General features: G+C 56.5%; 1 protein-coding gene across 2 annotated transcripts in view; it reads right to left on the reverse strand.

Annotated features, from left to right (window-relative positions):
- The window catches only part of LOC140403073 (mitogen-activated protein kinase kinase kinase kinase 3-like), a 126,042-nt gene that overhangs the window by 3,053 nt on the left and 110,750 nt on the right, over positions 1-12,239 (reverse strand). For both annotated transcript variants that reach the window (XM_072490725.1, XM_072490724.1), the window contains exons 9-11: positions 9,604-9,672; positions 5,343-5,429; positions 4,920-4,990 (exon numbers count right to left, since the gene is read on the reverse strand). In XM_072490725.1, the coding sequence (XP_072346826.1) occupies positions 4,920-4,990; positions 5,343-5,429; positions 9,604-9,672 (227 nt within the window). The remainder of the gene's footprint in view (positions 1-4,919; positions 4,991-5,342; positions 5,430-9,603; positions 9,673-12,239) is intronic.

A 12,239-nucleotide genomic window follows, 5' to 3' on the forward strand; every position in this document is an offset into this window, starting at 1 on the left:
CAGTGTTATACAGTGACAGACCCGTCCCCACCAGTACTGTACCCCAGTGTTATACAGCGACAGACCCGTCCCCACCAGTACTGTACCCCAGTGTTATACAGTAACAGACCCATCCCCACCAGTACTGTACCCCAGTGTTATACAGTGACAGACCCGTCCCCACCAGTACTGTACCGCAGTGTTATACAGTGACAGACCCGTCCCCACCAGTACTGTACCCCAGTGTTATACAGCGACAGACCCGTCCCCACCAGTACTGTACTCCAGTGTTATACAGTGACAGACCCGTCCCCACCAGTACTGTATCCCAGTGTTATACAGGGACAGACCCGTCCCCACCAGTACTGTACCCCAGTGTTATACAGTGAGAGACCTGTCCCCACCAGTACTGTACCGCAGTATTATACAGTGACAGACCCGTCCCCACCAGTACTGTACCCCAGTGTTATACAGTGACAGACCCGTCCCCACCAATACTGTACCCCAGTGTTATACAGTGACAGACCCATCCCCACCAATACTGTAGCCCAGTGTTATACAGTCACAGACCCGTCCCCACTAGTACTGTACCCCAGTGTTATACAGTGACAGACCCGTCCCCACCAGTACTGTACCCCAGTGTTATACAGTGACAGACCCGTCCCCACCAGTACTGTACCCCAGTGTTATACAGTGACAGACCCGTCCCCACCAGTACTGTACCCCAGTGTTATACAGTGACAGACCCGTCCCCACCAGTACTGTACCCCAGTGTTATACAGTGACAGACCCGTCCCCACCAGTACTGTACCCCAGTGTTATACAGTGACAGACCCGTCCCCACCAGTACTGTACCCAGTGCTATACAGAGACAGACCCGTCCCCACCATTGCTGTATCCCAATGTTATACAGTGACAGACCCGTCCCCACCAGTACTGTACCCCAGTGTTATACAGTGACAGACCCGTCCCCAACAGTACTGTACCCCAGTGTTATACAGTGACAGACCCGTCCCCACCAGTACTGTACCCCAGTGTTACACAGTGACAGACCCATCCCCACCAGTACTGTACCCCAGTGTTACACAGTGACAGACCCGTCCCCACCAGTACTGTACCCCAGTGTTACACAGTGACAGACCCATCCCCACCAGTACTGTACCCCAGTGTTATACAGTGACAGACCCGTCCCCACCAGTACTGTGCCCCAGTGTTATACAGAGACAGACCCGTCCCCACCAGTACTGTACCCCAGTGTTATACAGTGAAAAACCCGTCCCCACCAGTACTGTACCCCAGTGTTATACAGTGACAGACCCGTCCCCACCAGTACTGTACCCCAGTGTTATACAGTGACAGACCCGTCCCCACCAGTACTGTACCCCAGTGTTATACAGTGACAGACCCATCCCCACCAGTACTGTACCCTAGTGTTATACAGTGACAGACCCGTCCCCACCAGTACTGTACCCCAGTGTTATACAGTGACAGACCCGTCCCCACCAGTACTGTACCCCAGTGTTATACAGTGACAGACCCATCCCCACCAGTACTGTATCCCAGTGTTATACAGTGACAGACCCGTCCCCACCAGTACTGTACTCCACTGTTATACAGTGACAGACTCGTCCCCACCAGTACTGTACCCCAGTGTTATACAGTGACAGACCCGTCCCCACCAGTACTGTACCCCAGTGTTATACAGTGACAGACCCGTCCCCACCAGTACTGTACCCCAGTGTTATACAGCGACAGACCCGTCCCCACCAGTACTGCACCCCAGTGTTATACAGTGACAGACCCGTCCCCACCAGGACTGTACCCCAGTGTTATACAGTGACAGACCTGTCCCCACCAGTACTGTACCGCAGTGTTATACAGTGACAGACCCGTCCCCACCAGTACTGTACCCCAGTGTTATACAGTGACAGACCCGTCCCCACCAATACTGTACCCCAGTGTTATACAGTGACAGACCCGTCCCCACCAATACTGTACCCCAGTGTTATACAGTCACAGACCCGTCCCCACTAGTACTGTACCCCAGTGTTATACAGTGACAGACCCGTCCCCACCAGTACTGTACCCCAGTGTTATACAGTGACAGACCCGTCCCCACCAGTACTGTACCCCAGTGTTATACAGTGACAGACCCGTCCCCACCAGTACTGTACCCCAGTGTTATACAGTGACAGACCCGTCCCCACCAGTACTGTACCCCAGTGTTATACAGTGACAGACCCGTCCCCACCAGTACTGTACCCAGTGCTATACAGAGACAGACCCGTCCCCACCAGTGCTGTATCCCAATGTTATACAGTGACAGACCTGTCCCCACCAGTACTGTACCCCAGTGTTATACAGTGACAGACCCGTCCCCAACAGTACTGTACCCCAGTGGTATACAGTGACAGACCCGTCCCCACCAGTACTGTACCCCAGTGTTACACAGTGACAGACCCATCCCCACCAGTACTGTACCCCAGTGTTACACAGTGACAGACCCGTACCCACCAGTACTGTACCCCAGTGTTACACAGTGACAGACCCATCCCCACCAGTACTGTACCCCAGTGTTATACAGTGACAGACCCGTCCCCACCAGCACTGTCCCCCAGTGTTATACAGAGACAGACCCGTCCCCACCAGTACTGTACCCCAGTGTTATACAGTGAAAAACCCGTCCCCACCAGTACTGTACCCCAGTGTTATACAGTGACAGACCCGTCCCCACCAGTACTGTACCCCAGTGTTATACAGTGACAGACCCGTCCCCACCAGTACTGAACCCCAGTGTTATACAGTGACAGACCCGTCCCCACCAGTACTGTACCCCAGTGTTATACAGTGACAGACCCGTCCCCACCAGTACTGTACCCCAGTGTTATACAGTGAAAAACCCGTCCCCACCAGTACTGTACCCCAGTGTTATACAGCGACAGACCCGTCCCCACCAGTACTGTACCCCAGTGTTATACAGTGACAGACCCGTCCCCACCAGTACTGTATCCCAGTGTTATACAGTGACAGACCCGTCCCCACCAGTACTGTACCCCAGTGTTATACAGTGACAGACCCGTCCCCACCAGTACTGTACCCCAGTGTTATACAGTGACAGACCCATCCCCACCTGTACTGTACCCCAGTGTTATACAGTGACAGACCCGTCCCCACCAGTACTGAACCAGTGTTATACAGTGACAGACCCGTCCCCACCAGTACTGTACCCCAGTGTTATACAGTGACAGACCCAACCCCACCAGTACTGTACCCCAGTGTTACAGTGACAGACCAGTCCCCACCAGTACTGTACCCCAGTGTTACACAGTGACAGACCCGTCCCCACCAGTACTGTACCCCAGTGTTACACAGTGACAGACCCGTCCCCACCAGTACTGAACCCCAGTGTTATACAGTGACAGACCCGTCCCCACCAGTACTGTACCCCAGTGTTATACAGTGACAGACCCGTCCCCACCAGTACTGTATCCCAGTGTTATGCAGTGACAGACCCGTCCCCACCAGTACTGTACCCCAGTGTTATACACTGACAGACCCGTCCCCACCAGTACTGTACCCCAGTGTTATACAGTGACAGACCCGTCCCCACCAGTACTGTACCCCAGTGTTACAGTGACAGACCCGTCCCCACCAGTACTGTACCCCAGTGTTATACAGTGACAGACCCGTCCCCACCAGTACTGTACCCCAGTGTTATACAGTGACAGACCCGTCCCCACCAGTACTGTACCCCAGTGTTATACAGTGACAGACCCGTCCCCACCAGTACTGTACCCCAGTGTTATACAGTGACAGACCCGTCCCCACCAGTACTGTACCCAGTGCTATACAGAGACAGACCCGTCCCCACCAGTCCTGTACCCCAGTGTTATACAGCGACAGACCCGTCCCCACCAGTACTGTACCCCAGTGTTACACAGTGACAGACCCGTCGCCACCATTACTGTACCCCAGTGTTACACAGTGACAGACCCGTCCCCACCAGTACTGTATCCCAGTGTTATACAGTGACAGACCCGTCCCCACCAGTACTGTACCCCAGTGTTATACAGTGACACCCGTCCCCACCAGTACTGTACCCCAGTGTTATACAGTGACAGACCCGTCCCCAACAGTACTGTACCCCAGTGTTATACAGTGACAGACCCGTCCCCACCAGTACTGTACCCCAGTGTTACACAGTGACAGACCCGTCCCCACCAGTACTGTAGCCCAGTGTTATACAGTGACAGACCCGTCCCCACCAGTACTGTACCCCAGTGTTATACAGTGACAGACCCGTCCCCACCAGTACTGTACCCCAGTGTTACACAGTGACAGACCCATCCCCACCAGTACTGTATCCCAGTGTTATACAGTGACAGACCCGTCCCCACCAGTACTGTACCCCAGTGTTATACAGTGACACCCGTCCCCACCAGTACTGTACCCCAGTGTTATACAGTGACAGACCCGTCCCCACCAGTACTGTACCCAGTGTTATACAGTGACAGACCCGTCCCCACCAGTACTGTACCCCAGTGTTACACAGTGACAGACCCATCCCCACCAGTACTGTACCCCAGTGTTATACAGTGACAGACCCATCCCCACCAGTACTGTACCCCAGTGTTATACAGTGACAGACCCGTCCCCACCAGTACTGTACCCCAGTGTTACACAGTGACAGACCCATCCCCACCAGTACTGTACCCCAGTGTTACACAGTGACAGACCCGTCCCCACCAGTACTGTACCCCAGTGTTATACAGTGACAGACCCGTCCCCACCAGTACTGTACCCCAGTGTTACACAGTGACAGACCCATCCCCACCAGTACTGTACCCCAGTGTTACACAGTGACAGACCCATCCCCACCAGTACTGTATCCCAGTGTTACACAGTGACAGACCCGTCCCCACCACGACTGTAAATATTACCTCATTTGTCTGCAGGCTCTGGCCTTGCATCCCGTGTCTCCAGAACGCGAGGACACTATCCTGCAGGCACACTACACAATGGAAAACAGGTGTGTGAGTCGAGTTACAGGGTGAATAGAGAATGGGTGCAGAGTGCTGACCGGATGGAGTCGGCAGGCCCTGCGAGCAGAACGACAGACAGGTCTCTGGAGAGGAGGCGGTGATTGCTCCACACAATTTACCGTCGGTGGAGGACAGTATTGCCGTATTGTGGAGAGCTCGAAGCGCGAGTGACAGGTCAGTTAGTGAATCACCTCCATGCGAATCGTGGACCGTCAGCTCGGATTGCACTTCCACTGCAGATATTGGGAAGGGTGCCCGCCTGCCCGTCACCCCCGTTACCAGGGAAACAGGCTGAGGAAGATCCCGTCGCCAGATACTCACCCACCGTCTGCACACAAAATCTGAATGTCATCTCAGTCCCCATCCGGTGACACAGCTCCCCGTGCATGTTCACAATCTTCACACAGTCTGAAAATCACCGCAACACTGTTAGACAGTCCCCCATCTCTCCGGCTCCTCTCCCCCCATCTCTCCGGCTCCTCTCCCCCCATCTCTCCGGCTCCTCTCCCCCCATCTCTCCGGCTCCTCTCCCCCCATCTCTCCGGCTCCTCTCCCCCCATCTCTCCGGCTCCTCTCCCCCCATCTCTCCGGCTCCTCTCCCCCATCTCTCCGGCTCCTCTCCCCCATCTCTCCGGCTCCTCTCCCCCCATCTGTCCGGCTCCTCTACTCCCATCTCTCCAGCTCCTCTCCCCCCATCTCTCCGGCTCCTCTCCCCCCATCTCTCCGGCTCCTCTCCCCCCATCTCTCCCCCTCCTCTCCCCCCATCTCTCCGGCTCCTCTCCCCCCATCTCTCCGGCTCCTCTCCCCCATCTCTCCGGCTCCTCTCCCCCATCTCTCCGGCTCCTCTCCCCCCATCTCTCCGGCACCTCTCCCCCCATCTCTCCGGCACCTCTCCCCCCATCTCTCCGGCTCCTCTCCCCCCATCTCTCCGGCTCCACTCCCCCCATCTCTCCGGCTCCTCTCACCCCATCTCTCCGGCTCCTCTCCCCCCATCTCTCCCCCTCCTCTCCCCCCATCTCTCCGGCTCCTCACCCCCCATCTCTCCGGCTCCTCTCCCCCATCTCTCCGGCTCCTCTCCCCCCATCTCTCCGGCTCCTCTCCCCCCATCTCTCCGGCTCCTCTCCCCCATCTCTCCGGCTCCTCTCCCCCCATCTCTCCGGCTCCTCACCCCCCATCTCTCCGGCTCCTCTCCCCCCATCTCTCCGGCTCCTCTACCCCCATCTCTCCGGCTCCTCTCCCCCCATCTCTCCGGCTCCTCCCCCCCCATCTCTCCCCCTCCTCTCCCCCATCTCTCCGGCTCCTCTCCCCCCATCTCTCCGGCTCCTCTCCCCCATCTGCCCGGCCCCTCTCCCTCCATCTCTCCCCCTCCTCTCCCTCCATCTCTCCCCCTCCTCTCCCCCATCTCTCCGGCTCCTCTCCCCCCATCTGCCCGGCCCCTCTCCCTCCATCTCTCCCCCTCCTCTCCCTCCATCTCTCCCCCTCCTCTCCCCCCATCTCTCCGGCTCCTCTCCCCCCATCTCTCCGGCTCCTCTCCCCCCATCTCTCCGGCTCCTCTCCCCCCATCTCCCCGGCCCCTCTCCCCCCATCTCTCCCCCTCCACTCCCCCATCTCTCCGGCACCTCTCCCCCCATCTCTCCGGCTCCTCTCCCCCCATCTCCCCGACCCCTCTCCCCCCATCTCTCCCCCTCCTCTCCCCCATCTCTCCGGCTCCTCTCCCCCCATCTCTCCGGCTCCTCTCCCCCCATCTCCCCGGCTCCTCTCCCCCCATCTCTCCGGCTCCTCTCCCCCCATCACTCCGGCTCCTCTCCCCCAATCTCTCCGGCTCCTCTCCCCCATCTCTCCGGCTCCTCTCCCCCATCTCTCCCCCAGGACTGACCCTCTGACAGTGTGGCGCTCCCTCAGGACTGACCCTCTGACAGTGCGGCACTCCCTCAGTACTGACTCTCTGACAGTGCAGCACTCCCTCAGTACTGACCCTCTGACAGTGCAGCACTCCCTCAGTACTGACTCTCTGACAGTGCGGCACTCCCTCAGTACTGACCCTCTGACAGTGCAGCACTCCCTCAGTACTGACCCTCTGACAGTGCAGCACTCCCTCAGTACTGACTCTCTGACAGTGCAGCACTCCCTCAGTACTGACCCTCTGACAGTGCGGCACTCCCTCAGTACCGACCCTCTGACAGTGCGGCGTTCCCTCAGCACTGACCCTCCGACAGTGCGGCGCTCCCTCAATACTGACACTCTGACAGTGCGGCACACCCTCAGTACTGACCCTCTGACAGTGCAGCACTCCCTCAGTACTGACCCTCTGACAGTGCGGCGCTCCCTCAGTACTGACCCTCTGACAGTGCGGCACTCCCTCAGGACTGACCCTCTGACAGTGCGGCGCTCCCTCAGGACTGACCCTCTGACAGTGTGACACTCCCTCAGTACTGACCCACTGACAGTGCGGCACTCCCTCAGTACTGACCCTCTGACAGTGCGGCACTCCCTCAGTACTGACCCTCTGACAGTACGGCACTCCCTCAGTACTGACCCTCTGACAGTGCAGCACTCCCTCAGTACTGACCCTCTGACAGTGCAGCACTCCCTCAGTACTGACTCTCTGACAGTGCAGCACTCCCTCAGTACTGACCCTCTGACAGTGCGGCACTCCCTCAGTACCGACCCTCTGACAGTGCGGCATTCCCTCAGCACTGACCCTCCGACAGTGCGGCGCTCCCTCAATACTGACACTCTGACAGTGCGGCACACCCTCAGTACTGACCCTCCGACAGTGCAGCACTCCCTCAGTACTGACCCTCTGACAGTGCGGCGCTCCCTCAGTACTGACCCTCTGACAGTGCGGCGCTCCCTCAGGACTGACTCTCTGACAGTGCGGTGCTCCCTCAGGACTGACCCTCTGACAGTGTGACACTCCCTCAGTACTGACCCTCTGACAGTGCAGCACTCCCTCAGTACTGACTCTCTGACAGTGCGGCACTCCCTCAGTACTGACCCTCTGACAGTGCGGCACTCCCTCAGTACTGATCCTCTGACAGTGCGGCACTCCCTCAGTACTGACCCTCTGACAGTGCAGCGCTCCCTCAGTACTGACCCTCTGACAGTGCGGCACTCCCTCAGTACTGACCCTCTGACAGTGCGGCACTCCCTCAGTACTGACCCTCTGACAGTGCGGCACTCCCTCAGTACTGACCCTCTGACAGTGCGGCACTCCCTCAGTACTGACCCTCTGACAGTGCGGCACTCCCTCAGTACTGACCCTCTGACAGTGCGGCACTCCCTCAGTACTGACCCTCTGACAGTGCAGCACTCCCTCAGTACTGACCCTCTGACAGTGCAGCACTCCCTCAGTACTGACCCTCTGACAGTGCAGCACTCCCTCAGTACTGACTCTCTGACAGTGCAGCACTCCCTCAGTACTGACCCTCTGACAGTGCAGCACTCCCTCAGTACTGACTCTCTGACAGTGCGGCACTCCCTCAGTACTGACCCTCTGACAGTGCGGCGCTCCCTCAGTACTGACCCTCTGACAGTGCGGCACTCCCTCAGGACTGACCCTCTGACAGTGCGGCGCTCCCTCAGGACTGACCCTCTGACAGTGTGACACTCCCTCAGTACTGACCCTCTGACAGTGCAGCACTCCCTCAGTACTGACTCTCTGACAGTGCGGCACTCCCTCAGTACTGACCCTCTGACAGTGCGGCACTCCCTCAGTACTGACCGTCTGACAGTGCGGCGCTCCCTCAGTACTGACCCTCTGACAGTGCAGCACTCCCTCAGTACTGACTCTCTGACAGTGCGGCACTCCCTCAGTACTGACCCTCTGACAGTGCAGCGCTCCCTCAGTACTGACCCTCTGACAGTGCGGCCCTCCCTCAGTACTGACCCTCTGACAGTGCGGCACTCCCTCAGTACTGACCCTCTGACAGTGCAGCACTCCCTCAGTACTGACCCTCTGACAGTGCGGCGCTCCCTCAGTACTGACCCTCTGACAGTGCAGCACTCCCTCAGTACTGACCCTCTGACAGTGCGGCCCTCCCTCAGTACTGACCCTCTGATAGTGCAGCACTCCCTCAGTACTGACCCTCTGACAGTGCAGCACTCCCTCAGTACTGACCCTCTGACAGTGCAACGCTCCCTCAGTACTGACCCTCTGACAGTGCGGCCCTCCCTCAGTACTGACCCTCTGACAGTGCAGCACTCCCTCAGTACTGACCCTCTGACAGTGCGGCCCTCCCTCAGTACTGACCCTCTGACAGTGCAGCACTCCCTCAGTACTGACCCTCTGACAGTGCAGCACTCCCTCAGTACTGACCCTCTGACAGTGCAGCACTCCCTCAGTACTGACCCTCTGACAGTGCAACGCTCCCTCAGCACTGACCCTCTGAGAGTGCGGCACTCCCTCAGTACTGACCCTCTGACAGTGCAGCTCTCCCTCAGTACTGACCCTCTGACAGTGCGGCGCTCCCTCAGTACTGACCCTCGGTGTGTGTTCTCCTGGATTGAACACTGACAGAAACAGGATTGAGTGACAGAAACAACCTCTTGTCAGGTACCGAGTGTAATGTAAAAAACTTACTGTCAACACAGACAAGAACACTGTCTCGGTCCAGCTGGGAGACGTGACTGGCATTCATCAGTGAGGTCTCTGAAAACAAAAAAAGAAAATCAATAACTAACCTGAGTTCTTCAGGGTTAGATACAGAGTAAAACTCCCTCTGCACTGTCCTCATTAAACACCCCCAGGACAGGTACAGCACAGGGTTAGATACAGAGTAAAGCTCCCTCTACACTGTCCCCATCAAACACTCCCAGGACAGGTACAGCACGGGGTTAGATACAGAGTAAAGCTCCCTCTACACTGTCCCCATCAAACACTCCCAGGACAGGTCCAGCACGGGCTTAGATACAGAGTAAAGCTCCCTCTACACTGTCCCCATCAAACACTCCCAGGACAGGTACAGCACGGGGTTAGATACAGAGTAAAGCTCCCTCTACACTGTCCCCATCAAACACTCCCAGGACAGTGACAGCACGGGGTTAGATACAGAGTAAAGCTCCCTCTACACTGTCCCCATCAAACACTCCCAGGACAGGTACAGCACGGGGTTAGATACAGAGTAAATCTCCCTCTGCACTGTCCTCATTAAACACCCCCAGGACAGGTACAGCACGGTGTTAGATACAGAGTAAAGCTCCCTCTACACTGTCCCCATCAAACACTCCCAGGACAGGTACAGCACGGGGTTAGATACAGAGTAAAGCTCCCTCTACACTGTCCCCATCAAACACTCCCAGGACAGGTACAGCACGGGGTTAGATACAGAGTAAAGCTCCCTCTACACTGTCCCCATCAAACACTCCCAGGACAGGTACAGCACGGGGTTAGATACAGAGTAAAGCTCCCTCTACACTGTCCCCATCAAACACTCCCAGGACAGGTACAGCACGGGGTTAGATACAGAGTAAAGCTCCCTCTACACTGTCCCCATCAAACACTCCCAGGACAGGTACAGCACGGAGTTAGATACAGAGTAAAGCTCCCTCTACACTGTCCCCATCAAACACTCCCAGGACAGGTACAACACGGGGTTAGATACAGAGTAAAGCTCCCTCTACACTGTCCCCATCAAACACTCCCAGGACAGGTACAGCACGGGGTTAGATACAGAGTAAAGCTCCCTCTACACTGTCCCCATCAAACACTCCCAGGACAGTGACAGCACGGGGTTAGATACAGAGTAAAGCTCCCTCTACACTGTCCCCATCAAACACTCCCAGGACAGGTACAGCACGGGGTTAGATACAGAGTAAAGCTCCCTCTACACTGTCCCCATCAAACACTCCCAGGACACGTACAGCACGGGGTTAGATACAGAGTAAAGCTCCCTCTACACTGTCCCCATCAAACACTCCCAGGACAGGTACAGCACGGGGTTAGATACAGAGTAAAGCTCCCTCTGCACTGTCCCCATCAAACACTCCCAGGACAGGTACAGCACGGGGTTAGATACAGAGTAAAGCTCCCTCTGCACTGTCCCCATCAAACACTTCCAGGACAGGTACAGCACAGGGTTAGATACAGAGTAAAGCTCCCTCTACACTGTCCCCATCAAACACACCCAGGACAGGTACAGCACGGAGTTAGATACAGAGTAAAGCTCCCTCTACACTGTCCCCATCAAACACTCCCAGGACAGGTACAGCACGGGGTTAGATACAGAGTAAACCTCCCTCTACACTGTCCCCACCAAACACTCCCAGGACAGGTACAGCACGGAGTTAGATACAGAGTAAAGCTCCCTCGACACTGTCCCCATCAAACACTCCCAGGACAGGTACAGCACGGGGTTAGATACAGAGTAAAGCTCCCTCTACACTGTCCCCATCAAACACTCCCAGGACAGGTACAGCAGAGGGTTAGATACAGAGTAAAGCTCCCTCTACACTGTCCCCATCAAACACTCCCAGGACAGGTACAGCACGGGGTTAGATACAGAGTAAAGCTCTCTCTACACTGTCCCCATCAAACACTCCCAGGACAGGTACAGCACGGGGTTAGATACAGAGTAAAGCTCCCTCTACACTGTCCCCATCAATCACTCCCAGGACAGGTACAGCACGTGGTTAGATACAGAGTAAAGCTCCCTCTACACTGTCCCCATCGAACACTCCCAGGACAGGTCATCCTCATTTTGAAATTCCTTATCCCACCTTCCCTATCTCTCTAACCTCGTCCACCCATTAAACTCTCCCTATCCCTTTAACATCCTCCAGCCCCTATAAGCCTCCCTATCTCTGTAACCTCCTCCAGTCCCTACATCCCTCTCTATCTCTGTAACCTCCTCCAGCCCCTACATCCCTCCCTATCTCTGTAACCTCCTCCAGTCCGTACAACCCTCCCTATCTCTGTAACCCCCTTCAGTCCCTACAACCCTCCCTATCTCTGTAACCTCCTCCAGTCCCTACAACCATCCCTATCTCTGTAACCTCCTCCAGCCCCTACATCCCTCCCTATCTCTGTAACCTCCTCCAGTCCCTATAACCCTCCCTATCTCTGTAACCTCCTACAATCCTCCCTATCTCTGTAACCTCCTCCAGCCCCTACAATCCTCCCTATCTCTGTAACCTCCTCCAGTCCCTCCAACCCTCCCTATCTCTGTAACCTCCTCCTGCCCCTACAATCCTCCCTATCTCTAACCTCTTCCAGCCCCT

Source organism: Scyliorhinus torazame, chromosome 26 (genome assembly GCF_047496885.1).
Source record: "Scyliorhinus torazame isolate Kashiwa2021f chromosome 26, sScyTor2.1, whole genome shotgun sequence".
NCBI classification, from domain to species: Eukaryota; Metazoa; Chordata; class Chondrichthyes; order Carcharhiniformes; family Scyliorhinidae; genus Scyliorhinus; species Scyliorhinus torazame.